This window comes from Ascidiella aspersa, chromosome 2 (genome assembly GCF_963924565.1).
Source record: "Ascidiella aspersa chromosome 2, kaAscAspe10.2, whole genome shotgun sequence".
In the NCBI taxonomy this organism is placed as follows: domain Eukaryota; kingdom Metazoa; phylum Chordata; class Ascidiacea; order Phlebobranchia; family Ascidiidae; genus Ascidiella; species Ascidiella aspersa.
Genome location: NC_139448.1, coordinates 4,214,380 through 4,234,409, shown reverse-complemented (window position 1 = coordinate 4,234,409; position 20,030 = coordinate 4,214,380). Strand labels below are relative to the sequence as shown.

Here is a 20,030-nt window from a genome sequence, read left to right as displayed (position 1 = left end):
GCAAAATAGACTCTGGTTTGGTTTATTTTAATGAGTTCATAATTTTTATAAAAAAATATCAGTGTTAAGTTAGTAGTCCTGCATCGAGGTATATTGATTTGATAAAACCTATAACATGTGCCGAACTGAAATATTTGAGTTTAGTAATAAGAGAAGAAATGTTTGTGTATAGTCAGGGTTAGTGCAACACATTTTTTGAGCTGTCAGTGTAAGAGAAGATAATCAATTCTATTTGATGCTTTTTAGGTTGTGGTTGTTCAGTCAAATATGTAAATTTATGTATTTATATTGTAGGTTACTTGCTGCTCATTTCGTAATTCGAAAGTTTAAAATGAATCTTAAGTGCAATTTACAAATATGTCAAAAAACCTTATGTGATTCCAAGTCTTTGCTTAGGCACCTAAAACTGCACATCCGGACTGGTTATGAGGTAAAATGTCCATTTGATAATTGTTTTATTTCACATTTTACTTGTGATTATGGATGACGCCATGTGCACTCAAATTTTACACATTTTTTGTGCCAATGCATTACCACCCTCTTAAATGTAATTAGACCTAAGTTCAGTTGTAAATGTTTTAAGAACTTCAGGTTATAACAACAAAATTATCACTTAGAATTTATCTTGCCTGCCAAAACATTTTGAGTGTTTTTTTTTTGGCCTGTGACTATCAAAATTTCACCAACCTGTTATAACGATAGTTTAGTGTAAAGATGACATTTTTCCTTAGTGCAAGAAAATCTTGTCGTAGCGTTAATTCTTATAAATTCAACTTTGTAAAGTTAGTGACTTTTTACAGAACTTTTGCTGAGTTGAACATTAAAGAAATAAAAGAAAAACTGAAATTAAAACCAAACACAGAGTTGGCCAAATCATATAGTTTGTTTGATATTCTGTCAAGTTTTTTTAAAGAAGAGGTGTCCGATATATACAAATGCTATTCGGTAAGTCTATCTGATTTGTTAATTTTATGACATCTAAATGCTAACCATTTAAACCAGATCAATTGCTATAGTTTGAATTTAAAGGAAATTTAATAGTTATGTAAGGTTGGATAAAAGTTTTTAAGAATAATAATTGTACATTCTTAGGGTCAGATATTTGATGTAATTTATTACATAAGTTTTATTTTGCAGAGCGACACTCTTTTTGAAAATATAGTTGAAGATGCACCAGCGACACCTTTTATTGTAGTGCTAGGTAAAGTTTTTGCTAGTAATAATGTTGTTACAAAATCACTTAGTAAACATAACTAATTACTATATATATATATATATATATATATATATTATATATATATATTGGTTGCGCTATGCGATCATTTTATGAGCATGTATGTTTTTTCAACTTGGAACCTGAAACCATAAAACCAAACAAGTTGCTTGTGCAGTGCAACTGTATTACCAAGACAGGCTACAATGCTGTTAAAGCCTAACTTTAATCTTTGCCTTTTTTGATAATGGTTGTTGAATAAAGATAGGTTGATGGGTTTTAGCATATTACTTTTGTCAGTTAAGTTATGCTATTGTTTGTTATGTTGAATAGGTATGACTCCTGTTGATGCCACAAAATTTGTTGTCTTGGTAGAAAAAAATTTGGCCTGCACATTCAGTGACTTTTTTCAAGCATTTGTCTACCAATTTTGCTCATTTTATGTTTTCAACATGGTATATCCAAAAAGCTGTGAAATATTGCTGGAGTTTGTGCAAAGGTATGGTTTTACTTTGTAATTTATCATTTTTTAATTTAATATTTAAAACAGTGCTTCCACTGGATGATAATAGTAAAAATTACACATATTTTCGCCTTGGGAAGTTTAACAGAAATAACTTGACTATCTTAGACTTTTTGCCTGTAGGTTTTTTTACTTTGCTTCATCGTTATCATATTGATTAAATTTTAATTTTAAATATACTAAGCCAATTTGCGACTTCAATAGATGACGCCAGTGAGTAATAAGTTACCATAAATGCACATGTGTAAATGTATTAGGTTAATAATGGTCATAGTTTTGGTTAGGGGTTTAGTGGTAACCATCCTTTGTATAGCCTACCGTTTAACCTGCAGTCATGTTACATTATTAAATTTTAAACAGAAAAAAAATACAATCTGTAGCGGTATTTTATTGTTTGAGATACAATCACTTTGGCTTTTTGTTATTTTCAGATACTTTGCGGCATTAGATAGAAGAGGTATAAAGCGGAAGCGGAAGGATGTCCACCCAAGGGTTTTACGCCTTTGCAATTTGATTGCAAAAGGAACCTAAATCCAATTCCAACAAATAAACGTCAAACACAGTGTTCAGTATCGTGTTTGCTTGCCTATTTGAAAATAAACTAAAAAAAGGAAAGTGGGGTACTAAAAAAATGAAATTTAGTGTTATTAGAATTACAGAAAAAATCCTTAAAATTTTCCAGACTATAAATTCTGTAAAAATTACACGAATTTCCCGTGCAGCAGTTTTACCTCAAAATCTAGTAATAATTACCTGCAAAAATGGTGTGAAAATTACATTATTACGCAGTAAATTTTACAGGCAGAAATCCATATTTACAAAAATTAGTCAGTAATTTTTACCAGTTATTCAACAGTAAAATTTTTACAGTGTTTCCATGTAAAACTGCTGCACAGGAAAATCGTGTAATTTTTACAGAATTTTTTTAACAGTGTGGGTTCTGAGACCCTTCTATTCTTTTCAAAGGGATTTTGGGTTAGATTTATTGAGATTGTTTCTAAGCAAGATTTCTATAAAATACGACAAAATAGCGATAGAAATGCGAAAACCTGGCTCATATTATTTACATTCGAACGTATTTATGCTACTGTCTTATTTATGTTTTGTATTCTTCAAAGGTTACGAAAAGTTTAGTGCTTACATTTAGTATCTGGGTCGCCGCGAAAAAAAGGTTTGGAAACACTGATTAAAACAATCAGACAGCAAGTTTTGACTCATTAAAATCTGTTTAACTTCGACTTTTATACATGTTTTATTGATGAACAGAACTTGCAAGTATTGATAAGGGATCCAGAAACAAGTAAAGCTAAGAACCAGGTGCTTACGCCAACGTTTTCGATTCCCGCCTTTGTAAGTTTTCCTAATGGTTGCGTTATCTCACGCCCGATGACACAGCACGTTTCGACTTTCAAGGTTGAACTTTGTTTGCTGTAACCCCGTGTCACGCGCCAGATTTTGACCTAGAGTTACCTCCGCGATCAATGACCCTCGATAACCTTTAGAAACAAGGGTCAGACGCTTCGATCAACAGTAGCCACTCGAACGAATCGTTGGGTGTACTTTGCTGGTATTACCATAAAAATGTTTTTATCTAAATATAAATTACATTAAAGTTTAAAAGAACAAATCTTGTAAAGAAGCACCAGCAATGGTATAATTGCTTTTTGCTGACATATTTAAAGCATCACTTTTACCAGCGTTTTAATCAAACTGATTATCCAATTTTTAATATGCTTTTTTAGGACTAAAACCTGTATAAAGATTTAAGCAAACCGAAACACATCATTTATCTCAAAGGCACTTTATTTTTCCAAAATTAACGCTTTGTGTCCCACGCGTGGAAAACTACAGGTCACTTCTATTTAAAAGCAGGGTCCATTAGTCCAACTCCAAACACCAAAAGATAAATTTCACAACCCCAAATAATACAGCCACTGTTCTCGTTCATCGTAAGCCTAAAGTTGGACTTTGGACCTAGCGCGCGCGTAGCGTAGTGTTTGCCTTTTTCCTGTTTTCCCGAGCAACTGGCGATCTATAACCCGGAGTCATAAACGCCAGACGTTTGTGAGGAGAGGTGCGGGGAAATTTACGCTTTCTACGCTTGCTACGCTTCGTTGCGTTCGACCGGTATGCGCAGCCAAGCATGAGTTTTAAAGAGACGACTTTTGCCTTTTTTGTCTTGCATTTTACAAAAATTAAGAGGGTTAGATTACGATTATTCCGAGCTTTAAATCTCTTGATTCTGAGTAAGGGTTTTAAAACAAGCGCAATGTTTTTTATAGCAACTTTTACTATCTTAACCATTAAAGCGTGCGATTGTACCGCTTGAGTAAACACCTTATGAATGAGTTTAGAAAAGTCATGCCGTTTGTATGGCAGTAAACCTCTTTCTATAAACACACTGTATCGCCGTTACTTGTAAGACACTTAGTAGTTTCATCTGTTCAGTGGTTAATTTTTTATCAATTATATTTACCAGAAAAAAATAACTAAGTTTAGCAATCCACAAGTTCCTATGACCGCTAAACGACATCAGCTGTAAATAATAGACCATAACTGACAAATTTTCGGATTATCGCTTTTATCAAAAAAAAAAAATTACAATGCTTAACTTTTAGCGCACAATAACGCATCATAATGAGATACAAAACATCCCATTGACAAGTTAGGTTTAGCAACGATGAGCGTATTTAGAGGAATTGGCTTGATGCCAGCCTGTTTTCTCGGCGGATATACCAGGGAATTATAATAGGCGCTTCCAAAATTAACGACTTTCCTGCTTGGGCTCTTTTTTAAAGAAGACATAATGTTCTCTGTTTTGTACTATTAAATAAATGTTTCTTATCATGCTGCATTAACAGAAAATATTTACAATAAAATATGGAAGAGTATAACATATAGACGGGCAATGACAGAGGCTACTTTCCAAGTATAAATTGTTTTTTTCACATCAAATAAGGTTATTAAGTAGATTATTCTCAATATACCTAACTAGCTTTAACATATCAGGACTTTTTTCTAATATGATAACAAAGGTTTTACCGTATAGTGTTTTTACTACATATCTGAAAGCACTTTACTGACTGACTTTTAAACCCTAAAGTTACTTTTTGACTTAAATTATACCTAAAAGGGCAAAATGTGGAGCAACTAATTGCTAGGTCACTATAGTTTCTTCTCTTTTCTTATTGTTTTTTGTAAAAGTTATTTAAGTTAATTGCAGTAAATTTGTAGGACATAACATCAACTTTCCCAGAAGAGCTAATGGTGTATGGCTATCTACACAAAATTCAATTAACTAATAACACTAAATATTTTGCAATTTTTTTGCAGTTTTACCATAGCACTTAAACACACCAATTGACATGAATTCAGATAACGATGACGTGGAGGTTTCAACTGAATTCCCCAAAGGAACTTCATTTCACACTTCAAGTGAGTTTTAAATACTTAATTTTAGGATGTCAGCCATACTTCCAAAAAAGGATTTTTTATAACTGACGTAGTAGATTCTTGTATGTTTCAAATAATATTAGTTTAACTTAAAAAAACTACTCTGTTTTACAGTCACTAGTTGGCATTACTGTTTAAAAAAACAGTGTAAATTATTGTATTTTGACTTATTGATACACTGTGTGATTAAATTGGTAAAAAAAACTAAAAACAAACCTAACATGCAATATGTGTCATACTACTAGAAATATATTTTTCATAATTATGTGTTTTCAGTCCCTATTTTACAAACCAACATTAAAAATTAATCTGAACCCTTAGAAATTAGAATACAAGTTCTAATTGTGTTTAATATTTGTTTTGCAGAAGGCAATCTTGAACAATTGAGCAACAACAACAGCGAAAGTGAAGATGAAGCTCAACCTGCTGCAACTTCAATGCGCAAAACTCTCATTGGTAAGTTTTGTCACTTATAACCAAATCTTTAAAACTAAAATCCTATTTGTTTTTTAATTGAAGTGTTGACAAAACATACCCAGAAGCATAACTGACATTGGCTAGGTTGTTGGACGTGCAATTGAATAGAGTTGTATCTGTTAAAAGGAAAAGAGTTTTAAACAGTTTTTTTTTTTCGGGATAGGCATGGGCAAAAAAAATGACCAGATGAGATGGATAGACTTAATTAAAACCTAATATTTGCGTTTTATTTATCGGCTTCGAAATCATTCCTTGGTGTATGTAAATCAACCATACACCATTATGGCTAGAGAAATCCAAAATGTTTTTTTTTCAATTTATAATTTCATAAGGTTCTAATGATGCATGGAACAGTATAATTTTTTCTTTTGCTTCTAAATAGACTTCAATTCTTATAAAAAATTAACAGGCCTAAATTTTTGTTTTTTCTCCATCCATAGGTTTGGTGATTGTTATTTTTCTCGCCGTTGCGTGGGTCGGAGCCACACAATTTGCGCAAAGTGCAAATACAATCGGCAACTTTAGCGCCCCCTTCTTTACAACATGGTTCTCCACTTGTTGGATGACCCTCTGCTATCCGGTTTATTGCTTGTTTATCTTGATCGTTCCTGGGGCCCTTTCATTCAACGACTCTATCCAGTGAGTTCAATTTATGTCAAGTAAATCAGTTATTCAGTTTTTAGGATTTCCGTATTATTTTAAATTAAAGTTAATAGTATAAATGGTCCAAATAGCTGATTTTACTAAAACTAATAACACAGTTACGTCGCTATGAATAAAAAAATCTCCATAGGTAAAAAAAATCAGAATAAAGTCCAAAATCCAATAAATTTATTAAGAAAAGACTGGTGGGAGTTTGTTTTGAATTTAATGAAGCAATTCCTTGCTAGTGAAATGTGGTATTTGCATAGTTCACATATTTCACGTTTATATCTGGACTGACTGTCAGGTAATATGTCTAAATGGTGTTGTGGTGTTCTACATTTTTGAACACTTTTTCAACTAAAATCAATTTTCGTTTTCATTTTGCTGCATGACATCATTTGCAATCTTGCAGAGAGTTATGCAGCTTAAGTTGTACTCAGCAGTGTTTCTTAACCCATGGGTCATGACAAAATTAGGTCTCTGTAGTTGGGTCGCCAACTGCAGTACTTCACCTGGTTAGATTTATTGAGTTCAGTCCAGAGCAAGATTTCTTCAGAATTAAAAAAATTGTGTGATACAAAGAAATAGATTATATCAATTTAATTAGAATTTATTTATAATTGTTTATCATGCAACACAACCTTTTATTTCAGGCAATCACTCCTGATATTCGGCCCAACCAAAGTCACAATCAAGCAAACCCTTATGATAGTTCTGCCGTTTAATGTACTGTGGATTGCCACCAACTATCTTTACATCTATGCCCTGACCTACATTGCAGCGACAGACGCATCAGCAATTAGTGCATCAAATGTCGCTTTTGTCTACTTTTTCTCCTTTTTTGTTTTGCGCGAAAAAATATATTTTATACGGGTGAGTGGAAATATCATTTTTTCGTTAAGATTGTGTTATTAGGATTATTTTTTTGCATGATGGTCGTTTGTCAATACCGAATGTTGTTCTGGCATTAGAAATTTGATGTTAAATCTTGTAGCATTTTTGTATTAAAACTGGACATTTAAGCTATAAAAACTATTTATAATTTTTATCCGTTATCACGAATCTTAAGGCCAAAAAGGTTGAGTATTAATCTGTTTTTTAAAAAAAACTTTGACATAAAATCATTAAACAAATATGTTTATATTGCTAATTTTCACAACAACGCCCATACATGCAATTTATTTTGCGGCACCCTTACATGAATAGTTTTTGCAAAACATAATCAAAAAAATAAGTGTTTTCTCACACTTTTTTTTGTCAAACTAATTATAACAACAATTATAATATGTTTTGTAAAGACGTTACTTATTGCAGATAGTTGCGTCGTGTTTGTGCATAAGTGGAGTTGTTCTGTTTGGGTACGCTGATGGTTTTAGTGAAAATTCCAACACCGCTCCTGGAATTATTTTAGCCGTCATTTCCGCACTTGGAGCAGCCACTTATAAGGTTTTATTGCATTTAAGTTGATTCCTATATTTTTAAACTACTTTTCTATAGCATTTCGCTTATTTAATATAAAGCAGTATAATGAATTGTACTTTAGTATGTTTTTTCCTGCAACTACAAAATTATTATTGGGATTATTTGATTATGTTCCTTTCCTATATGACATTTACCTTATCACAAGACACCACTATATTATATGCTTTGATATTTTATTATGTTGTTTATTGTGATTAGCAAGTTTTATAACTACAATGATGAATATTGTTGTACATGAACATTACCATAATAATACCTAATTAATACGTTAAATTTGAATATCTTTTGTGCTTTTGTATGGGTTTGGTATGTTTTCAATACCTCTGCTCTCCGACCCTGTTTTTGTCTTAAGTGCACTTAAGTCACTGTTTTCGAATGATTGACTTGACTTAAGTCATTTTAGTTAAATAACTTGACTTGACTTACGTCTTTAGGACAAATGGCTTGACTTTGACTTGAGTCATTCAGTCAAATGACTTTGGTTGAAATCAAGTGTTTTCATTTAACATTTTTTTATAAAATTAATTTATTAGTCTATAATATTTTTGGTGTTTGTTATTTTTTAGTTAAATTATTGCTCATATATATGGACAAGTTTACTAATTTTACTGGTTTAATGTTTAATTTTTATGTCAATGATTCAATTTGAAGTTGACTTTCTCGTATTGACTTGACTGGGACTTGACTTGGGCCATTGGTGACTTTTACTGGAGACTTTGTTGTTATTTTTTAAAAAAGACTTGACTTGGACTTAAGTTTTAAAATGACTTGTTTACAAGTTACAACCAGCACTGCGGAGTCGAACTCGGGACTCAAGAAGTCGGTTTGTTTTGCCAGAGTCGGACTCAGGACTCGAGTAAGACCATGTAAAACTATGTGCAGTACCAAATTTTAATACTGATATGGCCGCCAACTACAAATTGTAAAGGTAGAATAGCTTATGGTGTAAAATTTTTCAACCATGTATTGCGAGTGAATGAATTACACGACAACCCTAGAATTGGATTGCTAAATATCCCTGGTATTTTAGTTAAATAAATTGGCGGAATACTCGCTGTAGAGTCAGGACCGAACTCGGGACTCGACGAAATCGCACATCTGACCGGGCGAAGTCAGACTCGGGCTTATTTTATTGGCCAGAGTCGGATCCGCAGCCCAATTTACAACACTCTATGTGTGTTAATGTACATTTAAAATCTATCTAGAGTTATATGGCCTAAAATCTGTTACAACTCTAGTGTTTCGGTATTTTTCCTTATCTATATTTTTAAATATCTACTTTTTTACATACATAACTTCAGCTTTAACCTTTGCTCAACAAAAGTAGTGTACAGCCATAACGTTTAATAAGCTGGCACAGTGGTACATTTGTTATTTAATCAAAAAACCCTTTATTCACAATCAACAGGTTTTGTTCAAGAAAGTAGTGGGTAATGCTTCCCTGGGACAAGTATCCCTCTTCCTATCTCTTCTTGGAGCAACAAATGCCATCTTTCTCTGGATAATCTTCCTAATCCTCTATTTCACTGGTTTGGAGCAGATGACGGCCGATAATATTCCCTGGGACTATCTGTGCGGTTCTTCTGCACTAGGACTTCGTAAGAACTATGTTTTTTGTGGGAAGCTTACTAAAAGAAGTATTTTGCAAGCTAGTTCGCCATAAAACATTAATGTCCTACTTAATTGATTGTTATTACAAGTCTTGCCAAGTATTACATGTTAACACGTACTACCTTGCATTACAAACATCCAAAACCGAAGTTACTAGGATTTCTTTAAATATGTAGTATGTACTAACATCGTACTGTAGATACAAAATTTATTTCCTTATCGAATTTATTTCATCCTCGGGTGTATTTACCATGTGACTCGAATTGATTGAGTTAGGAGCCACACCAGGAGTTAAGTAAACGTGTTTTTTTTTGTATTTTGAGTAAAGTACAACATCTTAACCTCTACCTAGTTGCATGGGTTCAACAGAAGAAGTGTTTTGTCTTAATTGGTACAAGCACTAAGATCGTGTAAATTGGAAAAGGCTGGATTAGCTTTGGACACCTCAGTTGCGAAATATTGATCCAACATACATCTTGAAACCACCCAAGAGGTTTACTCAAACTATATACAGTTTAACTACTTCCCCAATACTTTTAGGTTTTTTCAGAACCAATTTAGCCAAAAAAAAATCACTCAAATACTATCCATCGTCTTTGTTTTTCAACCTTTTTATAATTTCATACGCCCGCTGTTATTACAATTTGTTATCGTCGTTTCAGTTTTTAACTTCCTGGTTAACTTTGGAATCGCGTTCACTTATCCATTGTTCATCTCTGTCTCCATGATGCTGGGTATTCCCCTCAATGCAGGTAATTTTGTCTTTTTATTCCTATAAATGTAGCTTTGTGTTTGTTATTCATATGAATACTGATGTGAGTTTGTACTTTAAAGAATTCAAGTGAAATATAAAATGTATCTAACTGGCGTTATGTTTTGTGATATTTTTTTCTTTTAAGCATAAATTATCATTAGCTGTTGTGGTAATGTGGTATTCATGTTAATGACGTTGATTTTTTAGTCTACCAATATTTTAAGGCGTTGTAAAAATAGAAGAGACATCTGAATATCATTTTTCATCCATATTTCGGCTGAATGTTCATGAGACATCTGTATTTTCCGAAAACGACTTGATTATATTTACTATCAAACAACGTACATTCGGAAAACATGCTTAACCGCTATTCTCAAATACTTCGAATTAAGCTTAAGTACGTTTAAAGTGAACATCGGTAACATGCTAACTCAGTGTAAAATATGTTTGTAAACATGTTCAGAGTCGAAAACAACCTGTTTAAATCGAATAGTACTACAGCATATACGCCCCAAAACAGACCAGGCCACCTTCAACAACTTATGACGTCATTAATTTAGACGTCACGCTAGGTTAAAGTTTAACCTCGAATTTTGCAGAGGGCCTTCTGTTGGCGCGACATGTGAGGCATATATAAGTTAACTTAGTCTAATTTCCAATGATGCGTAATACCTTTAAAAGTGTTTGATCCAAATCAAAACATATGGAGATCCTAAAAAGGAGGTCAATTAAATTAAACACTTTGCACACCTTACACCTGGTCTGAATAAAACTGAAAAAAGAGAACTTTGTTGCAAAAACGTGACTTTGTACACAACGTAGATTCGCCGAATTAAAAAAATGCTTTTACAAACAACGAATTAAAAAAAACGATTTTTACAGAATTCTATTGATTACCAAGCGCAAATTTTTTTAAACGATGATTTTAAAAAAAATAATTTAAAGAAATATGTAAAAAAAATCCGTTTTTAGTGTCGTTGCAAGTTTTTGTCAAAAACGTGAATTTTTATCGCATTTTTTCAGGCGTCGACCTTCTCTTTCGCGGAGTGCTCTTCAGCGCGCTTCGTCTTGTCTCGGCCTTACTAGTCGTGCTTGGGTTCTGTCTGATGATGTGCCCTGACACTTGGAACCTACCTTTCCACCGACTCTGTGCTTGTAGGTGGAACAGGTGCTACAATGGACCTCAAAACGAAGAAGACGAAACTCCTATCGGTACAACAAGATATAGTTATCTTGCCAGTTGTCTCCGTAACGTTTCGCTACATAAGTTGTACGAAACTATAGTACGTACATTTTTGCCAATGAAAAGATATATCGGCCACACTTTTTACTTGGCCGATAAAAGATATATCAGCCAACTTTTACTTTTCGTTTTTTTTTTCCTAATCGTCAATAATAAAAAAATCAATTAAAAATTTGGTAAAAAAACAAGTAAAATAGTTAACTACAGAAGTAACGTTTTACCTACAAGTTACAATGCAATCCACTCTATTAAATAAAACAGCAAACCTTGTAAAGTAAATGACACGGACCAGTGTTGCTTGTCTATCAAAATACTTCAGATCCAACTTCAGACACTAAGCTGAAAGCTTCCCGAGACTCGGTAAAACGCCTTCTTAAACAAGCTATTCCAACTTTAGTTTCAATATTTCCAGCTTATTCTGGTGGCATCCAGAAGCCATCCACACACCAGAATTCCAGCGTTCATTCCCAATGACGTCGTCACAATGAAGCAGTGTGACGTCGACAATCCACGTTGTTGCATCACAAGTTTTTGTTACTTAGCTTACCTTTCTATTTGCGTCCACAATAATCAACTTTGTAAGTTCCCGTTTGTCACTTTACTCTTCAATAAATGATTGTGTCCTTTTAGGTTACTGTTGCTACTTACGGCAATGGGCGTGAAACCTGCGGGTATACGCTTGCCGATACTCGGACTAGCAAATGGTGGAATATTTTCCAACCATGTATTCTGAGTGAATGAATTATCACACCAGTGCTGAATATCCATCACACCAGTGCTGAATATATCACGTCAATTGGCGGAATACATGCTGGAGTTGTCTGAACGAAATCGGGACTGAACGAAATCGCACATTTGTCCAGAGTCGGACTCTTTATTTTTTAGCCAGATTTGGTTCTCGTTTATTTTTTTAGCCAGAGTTTGGGGTTATTTTAAAACCTAGTCCACAGCCCTGGTTTCGAGTGTACTCTCTGAAGGTGCGCAAATATGCAGGCTATTTACAAAGTAGGTACTGCTTATTGGGCAATCAGAATCAGCTATGCTGTAAACTTCGCGAACCGCCGCTAAACCACCAATTCCACCAGTTATCGCTACAGCTATCTCGTAATACTCACCAAAGCAACTTACCTGGACAAAATGTAGGTCTACAGTTGTACAAACGTTGGAAAAACACTAAAACAATAATCCACGTGAGTTAATGTATATTTTGCGCCTGGTTTATTATAATTTTACTTTTAAGAAAGTTTGTTGTTTATTGAAGACTCTAATATAGTAAAAATATTCATGCTCACTAATAACATGTATTTTCTCAGTATAATTTTTTTTTGGACAAATCTTTTTTTTAATTTCTTGGACGGTCTTTTTAGGTAGCCTGTAAGTTTAAATCCTTTATCCAAGGCTAGTCAGGCTCGGGACTCGATGGAGTCGGTTTGTTTCGTTGTATAATTGAACTCTAGACTCGACAAAGGTCATTGTTTTTTCGGTCGGACTCCGGTTGTTATGAACTGACTTTTGTATTGCGCCCCACTGTATTTAAATTTACTTCATTGGGCTGCGTCAGTTTTTGTATCATAGTGAACATTATGTAGCGTAGTGCGGGTTTTAAATAAAAAGCAACACAAAAGACGATGTTTTATCCAGTCCCGGTATTCTGTGCTGTGCAGTTATAATCGTAATGCACCGGGTATAAAAGTAAAAAATCAGTGTAATTATGTATTTAAAGATAAATACCCATACATGCGCCGTAACAATCTGCTCAACATATATGTATAAATTCACATCTCAACATGCAAAAAGCCTGTATATAAAAACTACAATAGATATCGAGAAAATTTGTTAAAGTGGTATAATTTTCTCTCCAGACCAAAATATTAAAAATATGTGTAGCTTTATTTCTTGCATCTGGCTTATGATGTCCTGGTCATAACCTTAAGAAAACTCTTCGACGTATCCATTTTTTAGTTTATTTAAACTTTAATTTAAATTTTAGACACTGTCAGACAAAATGAGTCAAATATGCCGATCGGCGACTCAAATACAATAAAGCAATGACCCTGAGTATAAAAGTCGCACAGCTTTCTTCCTCTTAATCTGATAGCAGGTCAGACTTTAATCCGCTCGACAAATGATCGAAATCATCACCCGGATGTTTGCGTTTACGTAACCCCTTGTAAACAAGGCATTTTGAAATAACTAAAGTCAAAGTCAAGTGACATGCCATTTATAAACTATTACAAGTAAAGCGTATTCCATTCTACGCAATATTTCGCATGGCAGATATAAAAAGCAAGCAATTTTTTTAAATCTAAAAATTAAGGTAGGCTTAATGACGCACTTTTTACAAGAAAGTGTTTTAATTAAAACACATAAGATTATTGCACGTTATTTGCATAAAGAACCAAAGACCAATTCGAGTCAATTGCACAAATAACTCAAGGTATCCAAATAATTTTGCCCACAACGCTTTAGTCAAGTCAAGTCATTTGAAAACAGTATGTTAAATGCATTTAAGTCAAGTCACTACCTTACGGTGATACAACACTGACAAAACTCGGAAAATACCGACACAGGTTTAGTTTTCTTAACATTTTTTACCGCTTTGTGGCGCACCAGAGCAACTCTGTTTTTATTTCAATTACACAAACAATTATTATATTGGCTCGCTCTACTCATAAATAAGTAATAACGCACCGGGCTTAACAATGTTACGCCAAAGGTCGTGTAGACATTATTGACTTGGTGTTATTAAATTCATCAAGGCTGCAAAAAATGTTACCGGTAGTCACTGTTGACAGTTGGTGTTACAACAACAAATGAAAGTCGCAAAAACGACTTCTGGTTAGTATAATGCAAAAATACCTCCGTTGACTTAGGATAGCGTTTCTAAACCCATGAATCGCGGCCCAAAATTCTTTTGCCGTTTGATTTGATTGGGTCGCCGACTGTAGTAGTACACATTGTTAGATTTACTGACATTGATTCTGAGCAAGTTTATCCAAAATTTTAGAAGGAATTTGAAGACACGGCTCATTATAATTAAATCTGAATGTACGAAGGCCATTGTCTTATTTGTGTTTTGTTAACTTAAATTTAAAATAAAGTTCTGTGAATTAGGCGCCAAAGCTTTACTTATAAAAATGTTGAGAAACACTCTTTCAGGGGGAAAATATAGTTTCCCAAAATAAATTTGTCAGCGGGTATTCCCCTTGGTCACCTCATTCTACTAGTTATATTTCTTGTATATGTGAAGAAACGTCAGGTAGACTCGGCGGCTAATATCCCCCGGTAAGTTCCAGTCAGTTCAGTTCAATGCATAGTGGCCTTACCAGCATACTTGTATCCACTAACACGTCGTCAACATTTTGCCGTGGCTTCCTTCTACTAAACAAACCACCTATAACGCTCGTAAATGGGGCCTTATCCAAGTCCGTAGTGTCGCAGTGGCCTTCCTTGCAGTCGCATTAGCGGCATGCAGTGGCGACGAAATGCGCCAGGCAAGTGTGTCCTTCGTCGCTGCTGTGTTTGTTGATCTGTTCGGCTTGGGTAAAAAGCGCGCGTAGATGGCGGATATTGAGCCGGAAATGACGCAGGCGCTAGTCAAACTGGCATCTGCTCTCTGCTGTAACACAAGCGCTAATGATCGGTACCTACACGCCACACTAAATAGACGCAACAGGCGTCACTTTGTAGGCAAGGTGCCAGCAAGTCAGAGGTTAAGGGACTTGAGCCCTATTCGTGGCTCAGTTGCAGTACATGACACCTTTATTATTCAATGATGACTAGAGTCACTAGATACGTATAGTTGTTTATTGATTTCTGAATGAAACAAGGTGAATAAGAAGTTAACAGAAACATATGAATAATAGGAAATGAGCCAGGTTGATTTTATTTGTACAGATAAGCAATAAAGTTTATTAAAGTTTTATTAACAAACTTTTTTTTTGTTAAAAAGTGGTCAAACGTCGTTAGAGTATGCGATTTGGGATTTGTGTTGGGTGTATTCCCTGCAAAGCGTATGTTGTTGTTAAAAAGTGGTCAAACGTCGTTAGAGTATGCGATTTGGGATTTGTGTTGGGTGTATTCCCTGCAAAACTGGCAAACCTAAACCATAAACAAAATAAGGTTTGCAACTGCTTTAGCTGCCTCAGGGATGCAGCTAATTGACTTGAAATCGAACAAGAACTAAGGTTTACATTTGGCTCATTCCCAAATTTTTCGTGTGGGGAAGTTACACCCGAATCGCATAAAACCTTTATGGGCAGTAAATGGCCAGAAAATGTGGGCGTACTTTTAAACAAGCTGTTACACAAAATTTCGCGCAAACATGCACACTCCATTATATTAGGTTTGAATGTGGTCGCCAACATGAAAGGACACAGTTTGTTGCCGCCCATTTCCGTACATAAGAATACAGTTTAGTGTAGCCTGCATTTACTTGGGTTCGGTGTATTTTAGCATACAGCGCATGAAGTTACTGCTGTACACTGTTGCACACTAGCTTCCCTCTAATATATTGCCGTTGTCTAAAATCTTAAACTTCAATGTGTAAATACTGTAAGCAAATGACTACAGATCCTTGACTGAAGGGTTTGTTAGGGGTACAAATACCCCCATTTAACGAACCCCTTCTTGCCCCCAATCGACTACAGTCCTAAAAGGGTGCATAAATTATTCAGAACTTAATTCAAGTATAGCGGTTCTTGGCGAGCTTGAATAAAAATTGCAGTAACAGCGGAATATACGAAAGGGTTTAATCGCCCAGGAAACAAATTAACCACAGAAAGTATTAGCTTCAGTGAAATTGTGAAGCTTTCCATTAACTAATGGCAAAGTGAAAACGGTTTAAAAGGTTGCGAGGCCAATGTGCGCCAAGCCATATACAACGTTATAAAAATACCCCCTTTGTGTTTGGTTCACATCATGAGACTGTAACCCGTCCCATTGAGTAGAGCGAACGCGCGAGCGCTTGTGTGACGTCATAGAGAACTGGCTGACCCCGCGATTTTAGTTCGAACTTTGATCAGCTAAATTAGCGTCCTTCTGGTTTGCGTTTTTTAAGCGGATTTTTGTCCGACTTCCGCCCGTCTTGCGCCCACTACCGGTTACGTAAAAGCACGTACGCGCGCGTCGAATTACGTCACAATGCGTGGATTGATGTTAACCCGGTCCATTGCGCCCGAATTCTAGATATACCTTTTGCGGTGGTTCTCAAACTTTTTAAGCTTGCGGAGAAATAAAAAATAAAAACATATCTTGTAACTTATTTTCGAATAGGTAAATAGCATTATTAGATTAGCAAAACAATAGGTATGTACCATAATATTGTCCGTTATATCAGTAAATCTCAACTTTTTTTCTTGCAAAGCGATTTGAAAAGTATGTTGGACTTGCGACGCAGACAGTGGTAGTATTTATTTTTACTAAAATTTCGACACCAAAGCGAATTTTTATATTTCTTTGTTAATTGCTGCATTGTTTCGCAACAATGAGTATGAATGGGGCAAGGATTTCATCGTCATTTAAGTTTAGATAAGCTACAAAATCAATCTGCGACGCCCTTGAAAAATTGATACGACGCACAGTTTGAGAACTTAGTAAATTAATATAATTTTACTGTTACGTATTGTTGAACTTACCGAGCCTGTCAGCACTGTGGCCTTGTGGTTTGGTCAGCAAGTAACTGTTTTCCTGGTTTACGTTGCGCTGAACTTGTACTTTTGTGCGAAAGCTTCCTAAAGAAAAGCTTTCGAAAATTATCTGTGTATGTCGTTATTTTTGTAAAAGTTGAAGATTTGCTAATCCATTCTAATGTTGGTTCTAAGGCAGTATTTCTTAATTGCCATTAAAAAGTTTGCTAAAATACAATATTTGCCATTTTATCAGTAATCATCCAATACTATAGGGTGGTATTAGTAGCTACTAAACAAAGTTTAGGTATGTTTATTATTTAGATTCGTGTTCTTAAATACATTTTTCACTTTGTACTCATATTTTAAGGCCAATGAGGCCTTTATCGGGGTGGGGGGTCCTATTCGAATCCCAGAAGTGCGTTTAACCTTAAAATATTAGACTTTTTTGCTGTCTCGCCCTATAGTGGTTTAGTTTTGGTGTCCAAATTTAATTCAAGGGAATAGTAAATATAACATTTGTAGTACTAACTGGGACGGCACGACATTGTGAAAAGTATTTCCCAAAAGAGTCCAAGTAAAAATTAATAAAGGGCTACATTTTAAAGGTAATTAGTTCATATAAACACGCCATGCCTTTTGTTGTTTTGCCAATCGGCACTTTTGCACTTTTCACGGATATTTTGAAAAAAAAGTGTTACCCCTGAATAGGGTCGGCATTTTCACCCTTCTATAGTGCGTTTAAACGGTAGTTTGTACTGCGTGTGACGTAACGATGCTAAAATCTCGAACGCACATCCAGGATAGTCATCTCACGAAGCACGTTGTGACGTAACGGTCGTTTCTCATCCTTGCCTGTTCTTATCACCTATCCTAGTCGATGGTGATTTTTTCATAAACTTCTTGTAGCCCAAGCGCATTGATAAATCAAAAGTATGACATGCGTGCCTTTTTAGGAAGGCTATAAAACTGCAGTAGCTGTTTCAACAAAATTCAGTAGCAGAGGAACTTATTTTTAGATCGCGTATATAAGCATTAAGTATATCCTCAACCGTTGGGGCTACCGCATAAGCAAATAGTCGTTTAATGTATCACTATATTGAAGGGAGGAAGCTATGATTCAGTCGAACTGCGCGGTGGTAATATGTTTTCATCGAGGTCGTTTTAGCAAACTTATTCGGAACGTTGAAGGAAGTTTTTGTATAGGTGTGAAACGCATAGTGTTGAGATTCGTTTTTTGCATAGAGTATACTGAATGTTTTGATAATAGCAGAAACTGTGATATGGTTCCATAAGAAATATTTCTATTTTCCAGTCATTTCACATAGATAGTTTTTAATTATCGAATTGACGCCGGTCTAGAATCCTACCACATTTTCGTCCGGGCGTTTATATTGCTAACATTGTTTGGGTTAGGGTGGGAGTTAGCATTTGAGATTGAGTGGATCAAGCATTACTATTATTTTATTTTACCGATTTCCTTCTTGCAATTTCAATTTCGACAACTAATATCGTTATTGTAAACTAAAGTGGTACGATTCTAGACCAGCGTCATAGGATTTTGAAAGGTAGTTTTATTTTTTAAAGTCGCTGGATTCAGTAAAAGAAGTAATAAATGATTTTTACCGACGAGTTGGTAAAGATAAAAATTATACGCACATCCAAAAAAGTAATACTGTTTAACAGTTATTCTTCTATATTTTTGCTGTGTAAAACCGAATTTTTGCCGGATATGTTGGTTGCAATGAGATCACACTTAATTCAACATGCAGATATGTTAGCTTGACTAAATTACGTGCACGGATCTAAATATAAACTGGACATATCCGCAATACGAAGCCGACAGTTGTCAAAATCGCAAATTTTATGACGTGTTGCAATAAGTACAACTTGTCGCTGACAAATTCCATTTGTTGATCGACAGGGGTTAAATTGGTATGGGAGCAGTTGCAAAAACGGAATTCTTGTTATGTCGTTTTGAAAATCGCCTGAATACATTGCTTTACTTACTGCATCCTATCCGTTTATTGTAATTTGTACGGGAAAATTGGATCGGTTCTAGAAGGAGACATATGTTTGTGACAGCACAATCAGAGCGATTGTTGACACTTGAAACAGTGGCCGTTGCTTTCTGGAATGTGCAGCCACTGTTGTTCATTAATTTACTTCAATCATTTAATATATCACAGTCCCACACAGGAAATCAAGTGAATAGTTAATCATTCGATGAGTGTTCATTATTGCGTTTCAGAGTTGGAGATTCTTAGTGAATCAATATCGAAGTTAAGGCCGTAAGAAATGTGAATACGTCAATACATCTGGCATTGTAATAAAGAATAACGTAAACAGCCACCATAAGCAAAAAGCATTTGCTTGCAAGAGTGTCAGTGAAGATTTGAAACTTTACCTTTTTCTCCAAATTTGCGCCATTTGTTGTTTTAAAGTTATAATAGATTCAGTTATATTTCCATTTGGGAAAATATTACCGCATGGCGCTAAAAAGACTAGCGGGTTCTGTGCAGCTTATCAGTGATTTTCAAACAGTGTGCAAATGGCAACTAATGTGCTTCGAGAGAATCCTAAATGTGCCGCGATACGTATTCTCATTTACGGAAATAAGCTATCCACATTACTCATATAAGCATGTGAGTTTTGAATGCAACTATCCTTTGAAAAACTGTTGTTATTTTGGTATATGATGCTTGTAAGTTTCGGTATCATTGTTTTACTATTGACCAGGGGTGGGCAAACTGCGGCTCGCGAGCCACATGCGGCTCTCCGGCATGTTTTTGGCGGCTCTTCTAGTTGAATCGTAAAATTTCCAAAAAATTGTAAAGGTTACCAAGAGTAGCGTTTATAAACGTTTCTCTCTTTTTCTTTTTATAATTTAGGCAAGCATTACTTTTATGACGTAACACTAGACATAGTCCAAAGGGTTAGTTAACAAAAGACTGATATTAATAAATATTGTGCGTGTTATTTTTCTATAACCGTTATTATTA

General features: G+C 34.9%; 2 protein-coding genes across 3 annotated transcripts; both read left to right on the top strand.

The window, feature by feature from the left end:
* Positions 1-266: 266 nt before the first annotated feature.
* Positions 267-2,326, top strand: LOC146163214 (uncharacterized). The gene is made up of 5 exons (XM_083382726.1): positions 267-430; positions 801-945; positions 1,138-1,201; positions 1,547-1,712; positions 2,168-2,326. Exons 1-5 carry the CDS (start codon positions 426-428, stop codon positions 2,265-2,267), a joined length of 480 nt encoding a protein of 159 aa, XP_083238852.1. The 5' UTR covers positions 267-425; the 3' UTR covers positions 2,268-2,326.
* Positions 2,327-3,831: 1,505 nt separating this feature from the next.
* LOC146163213 (solute carrier family 35 member F3-like) lies at positions 3,832-12,059 on the top strand. 2 transcript variants are annotated; one of them, XM_083382134.1, is made up of 10 exons: positions 3,832-3,863; positions 5,070-5,171; positions 5,556-5,645; positions 6,107-6,305; positions 6,965-7,184; positions 7,626-7,757; positions 9,202-9,391; positions 10,067-10,156; positions 11,182-11,370; positions 11,814-12,059. In XM_083382134.1, exons 2-10 carry the CDS (start codon positions 5,102-5,104, stop codon positions 11,873-11,875), a joined length of 1,242 nt encoding a protein of 413 aa, XP_083238260.1. In that variant the 5' UTR covers positions 3,832-3,863; positions 5,070-5,101; the 3' UTR covers positions 11,876-12,059. The 2 variants fall into 2 exon arrangements, with proteins under 2 accessions (XP_083238260.1, XP_083238258.1); XM_083382132.1 differs by lacking the exon at positions 3,832-3,863 and having other exon boundaries at positions 5,002-5,171.
* Positions 12,060-20,030: the final 7,971 nt, after the last annotated feature.